Raw genomic sequence first — 22,293 nt, 5'->3', positions numbered from 1 at the left:
ATATTTGCTCCATCGTGAAGAGGCTACTTGCACTCTTGCTTGGGCAAGGGTATGATTTACTCCCAAAGCACAAAATCCAGCATTTTATACTGATGTGAAATCTGTAAGGATTCCACCCTTGCATTTCTGAAGAGATTGGAACAATAAACAAGTTCCCAGGACAGACGTTTTTGGATGACTGAATCGACAAAGGGCGCATTGTTCAGGGGTGCAATCCTTCCATTCCTGGGCTGGAATACCAATGTGACTGTGGGACAAAGTCAAGCAGGGGAATGGCAAATGAAGGGCAGGGAGGAGACAGGCTGAGCCTGAGCTGGTGCACAGTGACCTCTGGCAGAGCACGCTGCACTCTGAGGAAGAATCCACACACAGGCTGGAAAGGGAGCAACCCAGAGCCAGAATTACTTGAGACAGCTGACTCTAAGGAAGTGTATGGGGGGCAAAGACTAATAGCAATGTCACCAAAACCATAGGGACTGCTTCTCAGTCTTAATTATACTAAGGAATTTTGTCTAAACGAAATTTTCAACTTTTCCTCTTATGGAAGTTGAGAGTTTCAAGAATTATGTGTTATAACCAGGGACTGATAACAGCATGCCTAAATATGCACAGGACAGCATGATCCTAGCAACACTGTTTGGATAAAAACTCCTCACAGAGTACTAAAGACACACCACCATCTACACACCAGAAACCTGTCCAGCCAGAAGGAGCAAATGCAACCAGAGAGAAATAATGGAAATATTGCCATCTGCCCAGCTGGGAGTCACCACTGTCACGTGAGCTGCAGTCACTAAATGTGAACTCCCACATATTGCAACACAAAACCAAACACACTCACATGTTACTACTGAAAGTGGCTTTAGGTAAATTCACAAAGAACTATGGGAGCAGCTCCACCAGTTTACACAGTCGTGGAGAGTTAGGGGAGGTCCAGCTGAATGAGCACTGATTTCCAGCTGAAGTGTGGTGAGGTACTAACACTGACCTAGCAGGGACAAGTTTCACATCCCTACTCCCAGAGTGAGAGGCCAGCTGGATGGGACAGAAGGAGTTGACAAATAAAGGCGGAAAAAGTGATAACTCCTGGATTTTCTGAGCAGTGACTTGTTTTCACTTCTTTGGGAAACAGCTACATACCAATTTTAATTTATGCTGAATGTAAGGCCTGTGTTCTAGAACAATCAGGTTTATTGTTTATGCACATTACAAGCAGGAACCTATAATTCACTTTTTATATTACTGTACAATGTGCTGGGGCCATTAAACTCAATTATGCCACGTTTTGCCAGGCCCACAGTTTAGGTAAAATGCCCCTGGAAGCAGAGAGCCTTGCTAACCCACTAAGACTCAAAGAGAAGATGCAGAGTTCACATTAAAAAAAAAAAAAAAAAAAAAAAAAGTAAAAATCTTCAGCCAAGTACTTCTTACTACCTTTTTTTCTTCTCTTTCCAACAATATGGTTCCAGTATTGCAACACTTGGATTCTCACAGAACACACAATCTTTCTTTTCAACTCCTTTAGTGCAAAGTTCATTGACTCTGGCCTAACTACCTCCCTGGCTATTTATACAAAGTTGCTGGACCTTGCACTGAAGCAAATAAAAAGCATTCATTTACTGTCTTCTGTTACCAAAGCTGTAGGGATAGAAATTTCTGTGTACTGACCAACAAAAGAAAAAAGTCTTGAGAGGTTCCATAAACCACTAAAGCTGCATTAAATCCTTACTCTCCCAGAGCTTTGAATGAGTTACCAGTTTCACCTAAACACATAAAACACTGATGCTTCAGCTTTTATTCAATTATTGTATCATTCCTCTTCTGCTGCCAGAGCAAAAAGATGGGATACATGAATAATGCACAGGCAAATCACATTAGCAGCCACCACTGCTAAAAAGGAGAGGATGATGCCACAAACACAGTTTTTACATAACATTTTTAAGCTCTTACACAAACTATATGATTGATAGTTAACTGCTCAGCTTGTTCCACTAGTTAAGAGTATTCTGACAGTATTTTGAAGTTCATAAATTAACTGTATACTAGGTGGAAATTTTAGTTTACTGCTAGCATCATTAATCACACATTTTCATGTTAATCCTACTCTCACTAATCTGCTCTTTCTTGAATGCCCCTCTTCTAAGGCTGCTTCAGGGTATGCTTACCATACACATCTTCATCTGTATCAAGGAAGTCCAACCAGGTGGACTGATTAAATAGCAGCAGTTTAGTCCCAACCAAAACTAAACACACATGCACACAAAAGAAATATCCCAGTGGAACTTTTAAAAGCAGAAATGTAAGACATACCCAGGACAAATAAGATAAACATTTGCAGGGCTGTACTCTTTGTTTGCCATTTTCTCTGACTCACCCTTTATTTTTCTCCTTTATAAACAGGTTGTTCTCCCTATTTATTGCTGTGTTCTTAAAAGAGTTCAAATAAAAAGAACTGTAAAACTGTTTTCTGTTCTTTAGTTTCTAAAAATGAAATAAAGAATTGTTAGGTTTTTTATAGGAGAGGCAAATGCAGAACAAGTTATTTTGACTGCCTAATATACTTACCAACAAACTGCAGATACTAAGGCTGCTGCTCTTCAGAAAGCTGCATACGCTTCGCTTCTTGCCTTTTTTTTTTCTTTAAGAAAAAACACCCTTAATAAAATTATAACCTGTATCTGGAAAGCAGTATCATAAGCATGAGCCTTCACACTGCAATGAGACATACTCTGTGCCTACACATTTCCAAAAGTGTGGGTTTTTGACACAATAACAATCAACTCTAAAGACAGATGTATCATTTACACTCACCTTGGTTTGGCAAGCAGTTCTTATACACAGCACCATTACATAAAATATTCCAGCCTTTAGATTCACCTTTTTTCTGCCAGCAAGGGCTCAGAAGGCCTACAACATATCATGGCCATTATCCACATGTGACTTTGGACCTCTGTGTCTGTGAAAAATACTTGTAAGAACATCTAGAATACTTCACTGATGCAGGGAAAAAATAAAAAAGCCAACAAAACTCCCAAACTGAAACCTTCTACAGCACCATTTCTTCCCACAGATACACAGAGATGATATTTTAGCAAGAAAGAGAACTAAACAAAATACTATAGCTAAAACCCACATAATTCAGAGCAGTCTCTCTCTCACCCCAATTGTCTGGCTCCTTACTTATCACATCAGCTTAAGACCTGGGAGATACATTGTGAAAATTAATTCAGAACATTTAGAACTTTTCAATGCAAAAAGAAAAAAAAAACTAAGAAACCCATGCTCAATCCATGCAATAGAAAAACCCAAAGCAACCCACCCTAGAACTGTATTTCTTCATAGAGAGATCAGAAAATGTATTCTAAATTGCCATTTTTTCCCCAACAATCTAACTTCTCAAGACTTAGTATTTTAATAATAAATCACTAAGCATTGTAAGTTGTTTTTTTAAAAAGTGTTGTCACTTTAATGGGTTTAGTTAATAACATCATGAATGGTACAAACCCGTCCTTTTTCACATTTCCATACATTGTATTACGGACCACCTGAAAATCTGGACTAATAAAAGCATTAAGTGTCTCTTACCTAGCCCTAGCTTCATTTTTTGCCATATGTAGCAGAGACACACAGAAAAACATGCATTTATTAACAATGCCATGTTGTTATTAGCATAAACAATAAAATATGGCAGAACGTGCATTGTGTAGTGCACAGATATGTAACAGGGTAAGAGAGACCAAATGTCAAGTGTTGGCAACAAAAGAAGAAATGGTTGATGACACACTTGACATTTTGTGACCATATTTTTAGCTTTTCTGTTTTAAAATTGTTTTAAATAGTAGTAAATATTTAAATAACATTTAAAATATATTTCCCTATGGAAATCATTTACTTGGAAGACAGCCTGTAAAATTTCACTTTTTAAAAAGTAGTATTTAATTTTGACAATATATGAATACGATACATGTCACAGAACTTTGAAGACCCTAAAGTCCTTAGCCATTTTCAGAAATAGTTTTTCAATCCAATTTTGTCTCTTGATTTTTTGCTAGCAAAACTTTGGAAGTAGCATCTTAAAGAAGACCTGTCTTTAAGAGAAATATTGTATTTCAATAAAAACAAACCTAATGTACACAGGGATGCCATAATATATGAAAAAATAGCAGAATTAAAACCCAAATAATTAATCATGCAATTAGGTTAACTTCTGTTCTGCTAATTCATAGTCTAAGGAGGGTTTTGTTCCTTCTTAGTGCATCTTTTCACACAGTCAAATGAGTGCTGTTTCCACTGTCAGATGTTAAGGGATGAAGAACTCATCGTTACTTCAAGAAAAGAAAAAAAAAGATTGAGGTGTGGGTGCAGAATTAATTATCTAAAATGCAACAGAACAAAGCAAACCATTTGTGCAAAAAAGTAATTTGTACATTGACTTTTTTTTCTAAGTTTGCTTCAGTATAAAAAAATCTCTTCAATCCCACTAACAAAGCTTTATCTTGATTTACGATCCCTCAACACACTTCAGAATTCCGTGGTTTTACTTATTTTAATTTGGTAAATTAAAATAATCAGCTATTATTTTTGCAGCCCAAGACAAAGACGGAAGCTCCATTATATTATCTTTAATAGTCTGGTAGTTACTTTTACTCAAGACAGGTTTTTCCTGTCTTTTATAGGCACAGTGCTTATTTAACCAGCCTTGGGAATAAAACAGCCAAAAATAAGCCAGGTTACCTTCTATGGCAGTGCAGAGCATCCTGGCCAGTTTTTTGTTGTTTGGGTTTTTTAAATGGTTGTTGCTAAAATTACTTTCCTTTTAAATAGGTACAAACTACTCCAAAAGCCTCATTTCTTTTTTCAAGCTTCTACAGACTTCGTTTAAAACAAGTAGCTTCCTTAAGCTATTTCTAGATTCAAAAATCTAGAGTAAGTCTACAGTAGCAGTATAGAACTAATTTAGAAAGCAGAGATACCTCTTTTAATTAGTTGCTTCGTAGTCATATTAGGAAAGGATATGTGAGACACAAAGCCTGATGAGTTCTTCACTATACCATCCAGGAGCCAATATTACTGTTCCTTCAGCCTGCACTCTAATAATAAAACTACAGATTAGGAACTCCCAGATTGTGCTGTGCATGTCACTACAATGTGAAGACAGAACTCTGCCTGGGCAAGTAAACAACTCATGAATCTACACACACTGCCAAACACCCCCACCAATAAGGGAATACACTACGTAAATTTGGGAATCTGCACTATCAATTAAAGAGTATACCAGGCACATCTCTACTACATCTCCAGTGTGCATATTTACATTAAAATAATTTTAGCTGATTGTTATTAATGTTGGTAATGTTGCTGTTTGGTTTCACCGTGGAAACTCGAGCTCCTACCAAATTCAAGCAGTACGACTGTAACAACAGCAACTCTTCAACCCTGTGCATACCCTTCTTTTCACTGTGAAAATGAATTAGGTTCATGATTGCTCCAACAATCTGTACATTTTTCCTAAACCAAACCCCATCTTGCTCTCCTTGATTATAGTAGACACAGCAGTAGCACAACACATCTATTAACATAATGGTGACCTTCCTTTTTAAAGCAAAATCAGTATGAAGAGGCTTTAAAAAAGGCAAGGGCACATATCTGTTCCTGTTCACTGTAGTCTGCATACAAATTCTAAAGGAGAATTATTGCTTTTAAAAGATGAAAAGCTTTGGAAATATGGTAAACATCCTACAAGGTTCTAAAACTAATCTGCTAAAATTCCATACATACTTTAATATTCAAACCTCTATTTGATTACTCATGATCAAATAATTTCATTTTCACATCTATTCATTAAACTCTTTATAGTTCTAAAGTCTAATGAATATTTAACAACTAAATAGGATCAAAACAGATAACGGGAAAAAAGGTCACATGGCAATGAACTTTATTTCATTTGGCCAATGGATAGTGAACCCTGCTTTCTTGGCTGAAATTAAGGCACTAAGTGGCAGTGAAAGGATAAAGGAGTGAATTTTTTTCCTATATTATCTGAAAAAAGACCAACATGATTTTTTTTTTTTAGGACGCCAGTAGAGTTCATATCATATTCTGAATGACTCAGTAAGGCATTCTGTTGGCAAATAAAAAGAAAATGTTCTCCTGATTTGAGCCCATTACATTCATTGTCTGAGTGTGACTAGTGGCACTACTGTTAACAAACTGGAGGGAAAAAGCTACAAAAATGTCTGAAGACTTGAAAGGCACCAAAAAGAGAACAGCTCTGCAACTGCCAGTTCTACAAACAATTATGTAAGCTGTGTTTAACACTGCATATAGTCTATTCAATCATCAATCTTTGTTGACAAACAAAGTGTAGTAGCTCTTCATTTAAACTCTCAGTTAATCAAGTGCTAGTTTAGTAAGAAATTTATTTTCACGTATCAGAAAATAACTGCAGTGTCTAACACAACTACACTTAAAGCAAAACTAGTCTAGTATGCATTATTCTGGTTAACACTGAAGCAAACCTGTATAAACAAAAGGGTTACCTCAAGATATATAGTTTACAATATGAAATCAACATATAAATGAATAGGATTTACTGAAAACAATGGAAAGTGTATTACAAAGATACATGAAACAATTTTAACCACAATATTTTCTCTGTGAAAAATACAACTATTAGTGAGATAAAATGTACAATTGAATTTTTTTTTCCAAAAGAAAAAAAAAACACAGTATAAAGGAAAATATTTTTTTTCTTCAAAACAAGGAAAATAGTTAGGGTCATTGTCTTTCATTACAATATAATTTGACACAAAAAGCAGTCATAAGATTGCACCAACTCCATGTTCAGTTTCCTGAACATGACAATAGTAAAAGGAGTCCATAAAGCATAGTGACGTTTCTGGATTTTATGATGACAATATATGGATGCAGAAACTGATGTCTCTCCGGCTCTGTTCAGAAAATGTACAAAACTCAAAATTTGGTGGCCAGACATGTAAAAATTAGTTCACTCCAACACTGACTTTTCTGTCGTTTAGTCAGGGATGGAAAAATCTGTAGTATTTTAAGTGTTGTTATCTCTGTAGCAATAAAAAAAAAAGTATATGTAGTGCATGCTTTATCATTTGTCAAAAACAATTCTGAAAATAAAACTAAGTTATCCAATAGTCTATAAAATAGAAAATAATTCTTCAGGTTAAAAATATGGTTAGGTTTACGTTTAGTTCCACCTCCAAAGGACTGATTTCCTTGGCAGCATCACTTTTCCTCAGCAAGAGCCAAGGCACAAAGTTCCATAAAGAGAAATAAAAATGGCTATGAACAAGAACGCAGTCTGGCATTGTAAAAGAAATCAGAGCCTTTCTCTGAGCTTTCTGTTCCATCAGGTTAGTGCTGTATAAAAATGTGAGATTTGGGATACAGTTTTGTTACGAGCATTTCTGCTGGACACGATTCAAAAGTTCACCAAATTTTTCAAAAAGATCTTCCACCCATTTCATATTTTTCATGCACAGCTGCACAATCTCTTCCTGCCCTAGATCTGCACTCTTCTTCTGAACAGAAGAAATCTATTTAAAAAAAAAACACAAGGAAGGGGAAGAGGGAATAAAATGCATATGCATATACATGATAGGTTGCCAGCATTTCCAAATTTTCATGTTTATTATATTCTGCATTCATATTCAGACAAAAGGTATCTTCTAGATCTGACAAGTTGCACACACCAGTAAAATATGTTTTGCTTATTTTGGATAAGTGAGGAATTCCTACCTAACCTGAGGGAAACTGACTTCACACGACCATGTAAGCCTCATACATCTGAACATTCTGGGCAGCAGTGCCCATTAGGAGCAATATACGTGCTCAGCATATCCTTTTCATTGCCATAAAGAATTAATTAAAATAGGAGGCATAATCCACAATGATTTAGCAAGAAGAGAACAGTCCCTCTAGGTGGACTCAATTCCCTCAATAGATGTAAAAGTATGTCAAAGAGAAAACTTACCTCTTCTTTACATGTTAGATATATGTGATATTTGTAATGATGGAGTGAGTGATACAAAGAATACAACTGTATTTTTTCTGGATCAACCGTAAACTCCTGCAAAAGGAACATTATTTTACATAAATTCATGTTATTTTCCCTGGCAGAGTACAAAAGGCTTTTCTTATGGAAACATTTTGTTTTCAACAATTCAGAAATGGAGTACTTCATTCAAATAATTGAAGCATTTTCATGCACTGTAATTCACATTACACCACAATTATCTCCTATTTCCATTTCTCCTACCAAGTTGTTTTATCAAAACTAGGTTTAAGAACACTGAGTCCTCCTGAATACATTTCAAGTGTAAAGCAGTAGACACCACCTGTCTCAAGAATTACTGCAAGAATTACCAAAGCTTAACTGAGTTTCTACAAGATTGTTGGGTATAATTGCAAAAAAGCATATAGATTGTTCTTCAGAAGACCTGATTCTATACTTATGTTATTCTGTCAAGAGTGTGGGCTGTATTTACAGTTCATTTGTCTGGCCACTATTTACTGCTGGGAGGGAAGCCTAGTTGAGTCAGTACATACCAAACTCTAGTTATAGTGTTCCCTAGGAATACTATGTAAATAAACAATGTGTAAATTTCAAGCTTTACCACAATACTTTTTTAAAGTTGTTTTTTAGTTGTGGGTTTTTTTTTCCTTTTTCTTTTTCATTTTTTGGCTAGAAAAAATTATATCATTTACTTTAGAGATTTTGCAGCAAGTTTAAGAAGCTGTTACCATTACGAGCTACACGGTGATTTTACTACAACTGCAGTGTTGAAGGCAACAGGTTGCTGCTTCAGCAACAGTCCAGGAGGCTGACTGCTATGCAGAAACTGGGTCTGAGGTTCAGTCCTTGCTTTGGTGGTGCCAGAAGCAGAGCAGGCTCCAGCAGGAGTGAGAAGCACAGCAAGAGCAGAGCTCACCTCTCCCTTCCCTGCATTAAGGAACAGCACCCTACTGCTTCATCCTCCTGCACTCTGGAGTAGTTGCTACAGACAGCTTCCTGTATTTGGGTCTAAACATTGAACTTAAATAAGGGGAATGATTATGAAATTATTTCTTGTATTTTATCTGCTTACTGGAATACAACTAAGTTTCACAAATGAGTTAAAACAACAATTTAATATACTGCTGAAATGTTATTTTTAGAATTCTCTTGTTACAGGAAAAACATCTCACTAACCAATGATTTTATGTTTTGATAAATCTCAAAAAAACCTAAAACATAGAACAGTATTTTATATAAATGTGATTATCATATCAGAAGTCAGATGGTAGCAGCAATAAACCTGCTGAACTCACCTGTGCTAATTTAGTGGCCGATTTAGAAGCCCTCAGTGTTTTTTTGTTGTAAGCTTTACCATTCATTTTGATCTTAGACACAGACGTTCCTCCACTTTTTGTCTTAGAATCCCGAGTGATCACTGTCAGTTCAGGAAAGTTTTCCAAAGCATTCTTCAAACAAAGCATATACAGAAAAAAGGATTACAAAAAATTCAAGCATGGCCAGGCACCCAGAGTGCTGATAAACTGGCCATTTTTCTTTGAAAAGTTAAGAGTGCAGCCTGTCATGTAGCAATTTATTTTTCCACACAGACCTGATAGTTATCAGATCGAGCAACAACAGTTTGAAAACCATAGCTACCTGTTCTAGACTACTACAATTTTTCAAGATTAGAAGACCCTTTGATTGTATTTCAGATTATCATCTGTGATTCTTTCATTCCATTCCTACCCAAGAATCAAGAGAGGCAGGCTTTCCTGTATTTATCATCAGATTAACCTGAATCTTAAATAGCAAACACATTTTAATAATCAACACACTCATGATGACAAACAACCATTTCACATTTACCCAAAATATTGACCCGAGGATGGAAAAAGTTGGTACTTTCATACCAGAATGCAAACATAAAAGGCTTTTTATCTCACAGTTTACATCAAAAGCAGACCCCTTCCTTACATCCGTAACCCCATTAATGTTTTACAGATCACACTGTGAAATAGAGGCTTAAGCTGATTTTAGATGTGAAACATAATATACTTTTAAATGAACACACAGCAAAGCTATTATATGAATTATGAACCTCAACAGAATAAGCAACTGTAATTACATGGCAGTATTACAGAAGATCGTGTTATGTATTTCTCCTTTAAACTGTGGGGAAAAAAAAGCTTTTTCTCATTTTGTGTGTACTGTGAATGTAACCAGAATTCTACAAACTCTACAAATTCATATCCTACCTTAATGTGGCCTATCTGCTCTGTCTGCATAGGTCTAAAAGAAGCTGGTAAGACATAGCTATTAACACAAAACTCTTACTATGAAAGCAAACCAAAAATTGAGGGTTAATACAGCTATTGGGAAAACAGCATAACTAACAATAAAAAAGTTCAAGAATCCTGTGAATTAAAGTTGTTTCACTGCTTAGTGATGATCTCATCCCTAAAACAAGGGATCATCTTCCACCACAAAATGTTCTCCAAATGCCACATGCTAGCACTGAATTTATAGCATCTCTTTCAAATCCATACTCACCTCTGTCGCCTTTCAGGTTTTAAATTATGGCTGCACGGTAGGCTTTAAATTACTCACTTATAGCATTACTTTTAAAATTGTAGAATTTAAATGAGAATACCTTGAAAGCATGATCCAAGCGTAATTTGGAAAGCAGCCGTTTCCTATTGTCATTCAGCATACCATCTATTTTTCTCATATGAGGTAAAAGTAGCTCATCTAAAATACACATAAAACAATCATAGCAGTTGGTCAAGACAGTAATGAGACTCCTATTCGATCTATACTGGGTTTGGATCAGCCTGTTAAACTGGTCTAGATATTATGCAGTTTAATCACTGACTGCAATTCTGCTCCTTCTCCAACTTTTCCTTGTTAAAAGGAAAAAACGAAGATGGAGCAAAATAGAATGCAAATCTTGGAGACAATTTTTTTTAAATTTGAATGTAGGTGTGTGGCAACGAATGAACATTTACAGCTCAGTATGGAGCCATTTATTTATAAAGTTGAGTCCTCTGCTTTTAGGGAGACTATTGACATAATGCATAGGTATGAAACCTTGAGGTAAGCATGCACTGATGCACAACCAGTACCAAGAATCGGAACTACTTATAAGGGTTTTTCACCAAAATACAGAAATTTTTTCACAGGAAAGTAAACACACACTTGAAAGACTAATCTGAAGAAAATGTTTCCTAAGACTTCAAAAGACAATAATAATAGCAGGAACAAAGAGCTCAATTCTGACATTCACAACACAGATTTAATGTAACAGAGAAGACAAAACAGCTTTTCCAAATTACTTTGATTATTCAAAGAGATAGTGCAAATATACATCTGTATACATATATGCACACAACATAAGTAATTTATGCTACGTGTTCTTCAGATGTGGGTATGTAGCTACAAGTTCAGTGGGCTTTGTTTTTAAAAAGTACAGTTGCCTTACTAATTACTAATTTTGCAATCTAATAAAAACGTACAAATGTTAAACATGCTGTACCATTGCTCTTTTCCAAGGCTTGCATTGTGTCTGGATCCAAAGCAATGCTAACAAGCAACTCCATGTAGCTCTTAAAAGTTTCCTTCATAGCTCTTGTGTTCAAAAAGCGAGTAACAAGGGGAGCCGAAGGCACAAGCTCTGAAAATTAATCAGAATACAATGTATTTTTTTTTCCTTTCAGTATCCTACAAATATTTGTTATTCAAAACTGAAGTCTTTCTTAAAGCACTGGTGACCTCTACTGGTAACCCAAGAGATTAAACCTCAATATCATCAGAAATAATACTCAAAATTACTACTTACATGCCAAAACGAGGCAAAAATATAAAAGCTAGTACAAATGGTAGAAAAAACTTTTTGTAGAAACACATACACTTACTTGTAACATAATCAGCACTTAGATTATGACATTTTAGAGATTACTATTTAAAGGTGTTGACTTCAGCAGAGGCACTGTTCTATTACACCAACCCTAATAGCTGAAGTGACTGAGGCCAAAACGCTTTGGAAATGCAGCAATACAAAACATGGGTACTACAGAGCTTCATTTCAAACATGCAGGAAATCAACAAAAAGCCTGCAAAATGCACTGTATATCTGATAGCACAGCCAATTTCCATAATCATAGTACACTTCTGTATTTGTTATGAATGTCTTCAGAGCAAACCTCTCAGCAGGCTGCGTTCAAACAGCTGGCAGTTAGACAAGCAATGAAGCAGTCAAAAAATAAACTGCTTTTTCTCCTTGGATTTTGAAAACAAAACAGTAACATCTGAATTCTGCCCACATATGCATGCAGACAGGCATTGCAGGAATGTTATTTTAGGCATGGCATGGCATTGCAATGGAAAATTAATGAAGAATTCAATTCTTGAAATGTATTCGAAAATCAAATCAGCTCCTTCTGCAATTTTACTTGTCTTAGAAAGCAAGTACTAGAACCATATTTATCTGATAAACTACATTTGCAGTAACTTCAGTTGCACACATTTACTCATACACAAGCAACACGTAAAAATGTTTAAGCAATTGATTTTGCATGGCACTGTCAGATTTTATAATTTTTTTCTGAGGCTAGTAGTAAAGAAAAGTTTGAGAGACTGAGCAACATGTTTTTATCAGCTATCTGTTTTTATCTATTTTCAGTGAAGTTCGAGTAGGCCTAGATGCTAACAATAATTGTCACTCACCATCCTCATCACTCTGGGCCTCAGGTGAAGAATCAGACTGGGAAGATGAAAATTCTTCTTTCCACTTTTTCCTTTTCTTTGGTGGTGGTTCAGCCTTTACCTTTGGCTGTTTAGCTTTGGGTTTCACAGAAGAGACTTTTGTCGCTGTTGGTTTTGGTGTTGGTGGATCAGGGGTTTTATTGTTGCTACTACTGGGTTTGCAATGAGTAGGCCTGCAATATCATGAAGATTATATTTATGAAAATAATTACCACACAAGTTTTGCCATTGTTTAAATAGTTGCAGTCTTATATAACCAGAATATATTCCCCACAGATTATACAGACTTCTTTAATTGCCACATATAACTAGGAATTATGTTGTACATACTATACTACAACTACCTATGATTAAGAAGTATTCCCATTTTATATCTATGTAACAGACAGAGAAAGTTTAAATTGCCCAATGTTAGTAGAACTTATGATCTTTCAGAGATTACAGCAAATATTAAAATGTATTATTTAATGCAAAAAAAATCAAGACTTGGCAGACTTGAACAAATACTAATAATGAATGAGATTCACTGATAAAGTGAATGTGGAATGCTATAGTCATACAAAGACAGGAGAAATGCAAGATCCTCAGGACTGGAATAAAAAAATGAGACAATTCTTCTTTCTCTTCCCACCACTCAAAACAGGAAAAGAAACAGGAAACTTAATATTGTAAATACAAAGTTATGTACTTTAGGACTAATATGACTTTAATAGGACTACATTTTTGAGACCATGGCAGGGAATACACTCCTGGGAAGTGCCAGGCAAGATTATTTTGTCCAACTGGGAAAGCAGGGAAATACGTAGTAGAAGCAGTATCTTCTGGAACACTGAGAAAACATGAGTCACCTATGAAGGTGATGAAGATTGCAAACCAAGATGGATGGAGACAATATATACTAGAAGAATGAAAAGTCTGCCTTAGATGAGGAAGCTGAAAGACCTTGATTAATCCAGCTTAGTGAAACAAAGACAGAAGTGGAACCTGACTGCTCTCCAGAAATCCATCATGCAGCAAAAACCACCATGGAAAGACAGAAATAAAAGCCAGAAAATGTACTGAGAGGAGAACATATGGATACAAGTTAGTCATGATCATGCTTTGGCTAAAAGACAGGTTTGTTTCTGAACACTGGCAGAGCAAGTCCTCGAACGATCTCCTGTAGCCCAAGAAAGAGAGAGCATCAAAATCCTTGCTAGTTTTAGGAAAACTGTGATTATTTTATAAAATTAACTGATGGCATTAAAGTACCTTGCTGACTGTACAGGCTTGCTTCGTGGTTTTTTTGAACATACTCTGACGTATTCCTTTTTATTTGAATTTTCAATGAACTTCACATACACTCGTTTGTATTTCGTTTTTGCGTCCCCAAAATATCCAAGATACTAAAAAAAAAATTTAGTTAATACACAAACTAAATGATTTTACTTAAACAAAAACACTTGACAATTAAAAATTTAAATAGCAAAGGAAAAAAGTTAGTTTAAAAGCAACCTGTTTACATACAAAGATAAGCAATCCTACAAGCATTTATAATTTAAGATAAATTCTCCAATGGATTGCCACACAATATTAAAAGTAGGAAAATAAGGCAAGAGGTACTTTAGGCTTCATTTTCTCCTAATCTTCTCCATGTGTTATCTGAAAAGCATTATCTGCCTGGCAAAGGTCTGCCTGTTGAAATTGTATCCTATCTGTATCCTTCCCATTGTGGAAAGCAGTTGGTTCACACTTCTGTTTCCACTGACTTTATTATGGTTTTGAAAACTTGTTCCTTTACACAGCTTGAATGGTACCAAATAACTAATGCTGGAAAGCAAAGCATCTGTCCATAAATACATCTAGAGATAAATTTAGAGTAAAAGAAACAAGAAGCTTTTCTTTTTCCTTTCCCCAAGGATTGATGGTTGGACACTATGAAGGTCCTTTCTAACAATGATGATTCAATGATTCTGTCATTCTATGCTTGCTAAGAATCTATGTCAGAATCACATTTTATTTTGTTTCCTAGACTTTCATTAAGGAAACCAGTTCCCATGAAACTTCATAGAGAACAAAGACTCACACTGTTAGTTGCAGCAAACTCTCTCTGTCCATCTCGCACTTCAGGAACAAACTTTTGCAATAAAGCCTTCTGTACTTTCCAGATAGCTGGAGGCTCTTTTCCTGTTTGCAAAGCAACCTGTAGGAAAATTAAATTATTTGCTAAAAAGGGTGTTTACTTTTCTTCTCAGAGTTTGTTTGAGCACTGTGTTTTTTAAGCAAGTTACCCTGGGGTAAAATGGAGATAAGTAATTAAAAATTCCAAATCCATAGGCATTATAAGTCATTTCCATCAAGACAGTGTCGTGAACTGTAGCAACTAGAATGTGATCTACAAATTTTTCTTTCACAGTGATGAAGTTGTGCCAGCCAGTTCTCCCTGTGGTGTTATGTCTTAACCAGTGTAACATACAACTGAGCCACAGAGCTACTTTTTAAAACAATGTACAATGTAAAACATCTTTACAGCTTTTTATTCTTTTGATCTATTAAGTATTTTTAAACAAAAATAAGAATCGCATTAAGTAGCAAAAACTTTGTAGGTCCCTAGAGATTCTGTAGCAGAAGCCCAGGTACATTACAGCATGATGCTTGTAGTAATGTGAGGATAGGTCTGAACAAATTAGTGAACAGAATTTACACTTTCAGTTCAACTTCACTGCAACAAAAATGAGTTTGAGTTGATCTCCTTTTTCATGTAGTTTGAGAAATTAATTATGTCAGAAACAAATTTGTAATTTTTAGTTTTAATAAGGATTTTCTACAAATCCTTCACACAAACTACTTACTCAAAACCCCTCTTTTTGGACAACATACAATCAAGTACTGCCAGTTGTTTGTTTTTTTCATGACTGTTTAAATAATGAAAGAAATAAACACCACAGAGCTTAGAATCCAAAATATTTCATAACTAAACGTAGTCAATTTTGTAGTGACAAAGGAATATTTTACAACTGGTAATATCAGTCTCATGTAACAAAGATACATGAATTAACTTAAACTTAAGCTCAACAGGATAAATACATAGACAAGTAACCAAAACTACTAATAATTAATGGCAAGAATATTCTTGGCAATGATAACAACAAAAGGGAATGTAAACATGCAGAAGAACTCAAAATGGAGAAGCAACAAAAGCAAAACAAAACAAGAAATCAAAGATGACAAAGAACATTCCTATATACTCCTGTGAAGATCTGTAGTGGTTCCTTCTGGAAGCCATTTCTTGTTGGAACAGGAAACAGAGCCTCTTCAAAAAAGAGAAAAAGACAACTCCAAGATCTTTTTCAAAAGCCCAGAAGTCATTTCATCAATACCTTACACTTGAAAGCTTACTGTCATTAAAAAAACCCACACACAGAGCCCAAAACAACAACAAAACTTGAAACAACAGAAAAAAGAAACCTGTATTATGTATGTAGTATAAAGTGGGTCATGTACATACAAAACATGTTCATAACCCACACTGGAAAGACACCTTTAAGGCATCTTGACAGCAGACATGGAATATTAGAATAAAACCAGAAAACTAATCTGCAGCCTTTTCCCTTTTGGTAGTTTGTTGAGGGTAAATTCATATGCAGGAATGACTGCTATTTTTTTATTCTTTGTCACAGCAAATATTTGAATTACCTTTAGTGCCTCTATGTCTTCAATCTTCACTACAAATTCATCACGTTCTCTATACATGCCCTCTCCTCCACTGTCCGTATTCTCCTCATCAGTACATCCTTCTATTGCAACAGTTGTCTGTATTTTTGCCAATTGGTCTGAAGTCACAGGATCCTGTTGAGCTACTTTTAAGGGGTCAGCTGGATTCACTTTCTCCTGCACATTGACTACAGAAGCAGCTGTCTGTGGAGATTCCTGTTTTATGGCAGCAGTAGAGGCAGCAGCAGTAACAACTGCCACTTTTTCAGCTTCTTAAGAAAAAAATCCAAATTTTAGTCAAATTATCAAGGATTAGCAACATAAAAATTGAACTGGATTTATTTTTCTTCTTTTCTATTAAAATAATTAATAAAAACAAATACTCTAGGAAAAATCCCTGGTTTAGGAGTTAAAATATAGCATCACATGTGGCCACAAACAAACCTTGAAAAAATCCAAAATATTGTACCTAGTATACATCTGTTTGTATTAAACTGCTGCATCTGTTAGTATCTAGAAATAACAAAGATGAATGCTTTAGAAAACAATATGATAGTTACACATATGATCAGCAGGAAATAGGGCTGTACTTTGTATGCCTAAGCAAATACAATAGGAAAGTTTACAACACTGAATCTTGTTTCCAATCTGCTACATGAAGTCTTTTTAAAACTTGGATTAAGGAAAGATAAATGCACAAGAAATGAATATTTGCTGTATGACAGCTTAGACATTTATCATTTATATCTTGCAACAATATAACTGGAAGTTCCAGATTAAAACTTTGGCAATATCCTAATTTTTAGTATTAACAGAGATAAGCAATGAAAACTGTTGATCAAAACAAAGAGAAAGAACATCATTCTTCTCCTCTATGCCCCAGAGCCAAAGGAAACGCCCACCTTTCAAAATTATTATTCTTTCTCACCTGAAAAATATTAGAATATTTTTAGATATTACTTTAGACTCTTTTGTACGTTAGTTTTTAACAGACTTGCTGATCTAAAAGATAGCAAGTTATATTAGCTTTAACATTACTAATATCACTTAAACAACTGGCTTTACACTTGAGAAGGTAACCATTTTACAGTTTTGTTACAATTACTTTTCCTTATTGATTTTTTCACTTGAAAAAATACAAAGATAATATGACAGATATTTAGCGAAAGTGATCCAAATGAACTATTTGATACAAAAGCATATATCTGGTATGTGAAGATTAATGAAATCAAGTCAGTAAGATTGCTGAGCCATGAAATAAGTTATTCTGGATATATTATATCACATTGTTGCAAATTTGGCATATTTCTTTGTTCAGTGAATACTTCATAACAAAGCAGCATGAGATAAAAGCTATTAACACTGACAATGTCATGCACAGCACAGATGTAACACAAGTGAAACTGAAGTGTGTGATCAGTGCTGCTTGCCACTGCCTACCAAAATAACCCTTCACAGATTTTGTCCTTTTTTTAGCAATGTATCATGATGGAGCTACAACAATCTTGATTAATATGGCTGAAATCAAAGTCCAATGACACCCAGACCAGTGCTCAGTTTACAAATGAAAAAACTGTTTTCATAAAGAACCTGTGCAACTCTATTATGACAAAAAGATCATGTTAAACTCTACGTAGGAAGGACATAACCTCTGCTTGTTGGCAATTATTAATATGTTCTCTCACTAGAATTTTTTAAAACTAAGATTTTAAACCTCTGACATGACAATTTGTTGAGGTTTGCAAATGAATATCATATTTAGCATTCTAAGCCAGAGAAGAGAGAACAGACAAATTACTCCAATTCAGGGCAAAAATAACATTTTGCCATTAGAAGAGTCCTGCTTCAGTAGCACGAAAAAGTTTATCTACTCATTTTCTTAATTGTGAAAAGCACTAGTTTAGTTCACAGCCAACACAATTTTTGAACAAAACTCTAAAACCAAAACCAATCAATGCCTTTACCTGAAGATAGCCACAATTACTCTTTTTTTTTTTTTTTTTCTCATCAGCTACAGAAATCTCCTTCAAGATACACACTTTTAGTCATTATTTTACCTGATTTATTCTTTCTGTCAGATGTATCATCCAGGGCTGACAATGCAGTAGAGATGCTCTTCTGAAGATCATGGTTACCCCCTACAGAATCATCTTCATCAGAAGAAAATGAAGGCAATGATTCTAAATTTTTCTTAAGTTCTTCATCAACTTTTTTGGTTGGACTTTCTCCACTAACTTCACCAGCTACAGGTGCTGCTGCTGCTGCTGTCTGAGGCTTTGCAGAGGACTGTAGGCAAGGGGCACGAACTACCTGGGTAACGGGTCTCCTAGTCCTGTTAGGCATTCGTACAGTTGGAGCTGAAAACTGTTGCCTAGGCCCAGACTTTAGGAAGTCTAAAAAAGATGCAATAAATCCTGTTTTGACTTCAGGCTGTTTTTCTTCAACTTCTTTAATTTTTTGTCTCATTCTTTCCTGATGCTGGTAAGTATCGTAACTTTCAGAAACAGGAGAGGAATACGTCAAACAGGAGTCATTTCCTCTTGAATTTTGACGTTTACACTGTCCACTTCTTCTTACCTGTTTCTGAATTGCACTGTCATCTTCTGCAACATTTTTGTTTTGGCTTTTTCCTTTGCTTTTTTTCTTCTGAAGGTTCCCTTGAGTTAAATCTTGGCATTCCTCTTCAGTTCTAATGGTTCCATCTGCACTTTGGGACACAGATAGTGGCTGCAATAAACCCTTTGACTGGTTACCTGATACTGTACCATCATCACCACCCATACTAAAATCATTCTCTGAAGCAACACTTTCTTCACTTAGACTCTTACTGCTTGAAACAAATTCTGTGTCTCTTGCATTCAGTGTACCATCAGCAGTAGCATCATTATCTTCTTCAGATTCATGATTGATGCTAGATTGTTTCTTAACTGGAGCAGACCCTTGTTCTTGCTCGTCTTGACCAGGGCCAAGGTTGGGAGAGGTTATCCTTGTTGGTACATTTTGATCAGATGTTTCAATGTGGTGCTGATCAAGGTTCACAGTCTTTGTCTGCATTGTTGACACTGGTGTAAGATTTATAGTAATTTGGCCTCCATTCAGAGAAATATTACTTATGCTTGCTGGCTTTCCAACTACAGTAGGTGAGGCACTGAAACCAGAAGACACATGTCTTACATCCATTGATCGGAACTGTGGTTTAGAATCCTCACTATTTTCAACAGACTGGATTTCCTCTTCATTAGAAGCTGATTTGGCAAAGTCAGATGGTGTCACTCCACAGGCTGCTGCTGTTGCTGCTAAGATATCATCTACATTGGATAAGATATTCCTGTCATCGCTGAGAAGTATAGATTCTGGAAAACATATTGAACTAAGAGAAACAAACTGATTCTTTGAATCGTGTTGATTTGCCTGAGTAAAATGATCTTTTGTTGTCAAATGTTGCTGTAGTGGTTTTGAGGGTTCAGAAATGTCCATTTTCATTACTTCTGAATTCTGTGTATGAAGCTGTTGCTGAGAATGTCCCCCATTACTTTGAATAACATGACCATCCATCTGAAGGAATGGATGTGTCACCTGCTGAGGACTCTGTATTCTTTGCACTTGTGGTGATACCTTCACTTGTCCTAAACCTGACTGCAGTATTGACTGATGAAGAATCTGCAAGTCACAAGCTGATTCCAGAAGTACCTGTGCACTGGGCAAACACAGCTGATGACCATGTCTTAAAGCATGAGGCTGAACCTGTGGTGGTGTACTAATGACTTGGCCTTGCTGTTCTTGAGCTTTACTTTCATGTACCTTATGCATAAGGGAATGTTGCTGGTTTAGTTCTTTAGCACTCACAGTTACTTGTGTTGTCTGCATTAAATCAGCTGTCTTTTCTATATCATGGCTTAGGTTAGTGATATGGCCAATATGTCGGGAAAGCTGTTCCACAGAATTAACCATTCTTTCATCTTTTTTTGTTCCTTGAAGAGTCAGTCCAACAACTTGATCTTCAAGGCGAGAGTTACTTCTGATTACACTTTGAGAGTATCTGTCATCTGCTTTTGAGACCCTATAGGATGCATCCTGAACATTGATTTCCTCATCAGTTAGCCTTTGAGTGGAAGATTCAAGAGTAGCTTGCTGTTGCAATGCCTGCATATTCTGCATTGATAATTCCTCCTCTTGTTTTGATGAGGCATACAAATTAGAGTCAGACTTCCTTTTAACATATGACTTTGTTTCTGAGGAAGGTCTGTTGTTCTGCAGTGTCTGTGCATGAGCTGGGGATGCAAAAGGAGCAGACTGGACAGATGGCAAAAACTTCTGAGACTGTGGAGAGGAGGAGTCTTGTGACTGAGAGTTCTGAGAAGAATGTAAAGAAATGTAGCTCTGATTAGGACTGGAGGCTGGAAGATTTTGTATCTGAGGAGAGGCATTGAAGGAAAGAGAAGGCGATGTTAATGTTAAAGACTGCCCTGAAGAATAGCTTTCTGAAGGACTAACAGCTGAGAGAACTTGTGATTGAGATGAAAAACTAACTTGGGATTGGCTAACTGGAGATAAACCCTGAGAGTGACTAGAAGAATAGCTCTGAGACTGGCTGACTGAAGCAAGTTCTCTTGTCTGCCCAGAGTAGTTCTCACTTGGAACTGAAGTCAATACCTGTTCCTCTGAGGAGTAACTTAGAGTTTGACTATCAGAAGTAACAGTTTGTGATTGCCCAGAAAAAGTCAATGTTTTATACAGTGAGGGTAGCTTCTCAACCTTGGTGGATGAGAAATCCTGTGAGTGACTGACAGGTGGCACATTTTGAGCCTGGGATGAAACATAGTTTTGGGACTGGCTGACTGACAAGAGGCTCGGGAGCTGTGCTGTAGAATAAATCTGTGCTTGGCCCGTAATGACAGAACTCTGGTTTTGTGCAGTTTTGGCATAGCTTTGTGTCTGCACAGTGGGAGCTACATTTTGGGGCTTGGGGGTTTTCGTTGACCTTGGAGGCTGCTTTGTGGAACAGTTTTTCACTTTTGCTGTAGAAGATGGAAAACCAGGAGATGGAATTGCAGATGTGTACGACTGAGCAAGTTCCACTGTGACTTGAGAAGTCTTCTGCTGTGGTCCTCCATTGCTCACCTGAGTAACATCTCCAACTGGACTACAGGATAATGTCGAGTGCCTAGATGTATCCTGAAAATTAACTCCACTTGTACTTGTTAAATAGCTGTGTAAGGAATGCTGTGAAACAGTCATTTGAGCCTGAACAGACTGAGTACTTGAAGGCCGCTGATGGTGTTTAATAACACTACATTCTCGCTGAAGTGCTCTATCAATAGAAGCAGTGGAACCAGTAAAGACAGATGTGCTGTATGCCTGAGAAACCTGCTGAGCTCCTCCTAGGGTTGAGGGCAACAAACTAAATTGAGGTTGCAAAAGATGGGGTGCAGATTCTTGAGCAGAACGATATGTTGATGATTGAGGTGGTACACTGGTACTTAAAACAGAACTGCCTAGGCGCTCAAATGTCAAGGCAGTTGGAACGGTGCCTTGTGATGTTTTAATCTGTAGTAAAGGGTCATGGGTAGTTAAGAGACCATTTGATGTAGCACTGAAAGTATTATCTTGAAGACTAAGAGAAGGGGTAGTAGCAAAGTTTCTACTGCTGAAGGTGTTGGGATGCTGATATGCTGATAAAGCAGATGTTGGTGGAAATGTTCCAGATGTTGGCAAAGCTCCAGTAACAAACAGTTCCGTGGCTGCTGAGGAATGCATACCTGGGACAAAAAGCAAAAAACAAAAACAAAACAAGAAGGGAAAAAGAGCAT

At 36.3% G+C, this 22,293-nt stretch overlaps 1 protein-coding gene across 4 annotated transcripts in view; it reads right to left on the bottom strand.

The window, feature by feature from the left end:
* Positions 1 to 3,439: 3,439 nt before the first annotated feature.
* Positions 3,440 to 22,293, bottom strand: part of QSER1 (glutamine and serine rich 1) — a 38,928-nt gene continuing 20,074 nt past the window's right edge. For 3 of the 4 annotated variants that reach the window (XM_071761796.1, XM_071761798.1, XM_071761799.1), the window contains 10 exons: positions 18,541 to 22,242; positions 16,466 to 16,755; positions 14,856 to 14,972; positions 14,042 to 14,175; positions 12,752 to 12,963; positions 11,562 to 11,699; positions 10,680 to 10,777; positions 9,343 to 9,495; positions 8,006 to 8,101; positions 3,440 to 7,568 (listed from right to left, as the gene is read on the bottom strand). In XM_071761796.1, the coding sequence (XP_071617897.1) occupies positions 7,428 to 7,568; positions 8,006 to 8,101; positions 9,343 to 9,495; positions 10,680 to 10,777; positions 11,562 to 11,699; positions 12,752 to 12,963; positions 14,042 to 14,175; positions 14,856 to 14,972; positions 16,466 to 16,755; positions 18,541 to 22,242 (5,081 nt within the window). In that variant the 3' untranslated portion in view covers positions 3,440 to 7,427. The remainder of the gene's footprint in view (positions 7,569 to 8,005; positions 8,102 to 9,342; positions 9,496 to 10,679; positions 10,778 to 11,561; positions 11,700 to 12,751; positions 12,964 to 14,041; positions 14,176 to 14,855; positions 14,973 to 16,465; positions 16,756 to 18,540; positions 22,243 to 22,293) is intronic. The other variant, XM_071761797.1, reaches the window with a different exon arrangement.

This window comes from Heliangelus exortis, chromosome 18, assembly GCF_036169615.1.
Source record: "Heliangelus exortis chromosome 18, bHelExo1.hap1, whole genome shotgun sequence".
Lineage (NCBI taxonomy): Eukaryota > Metazoa > Chordata > Aves > Apodiformes > Trochilidae > Heliangelus > Heliangelus exortis.
This window is presented reverse-complemented; position numbering and strand designations above follow the sequence as displayed.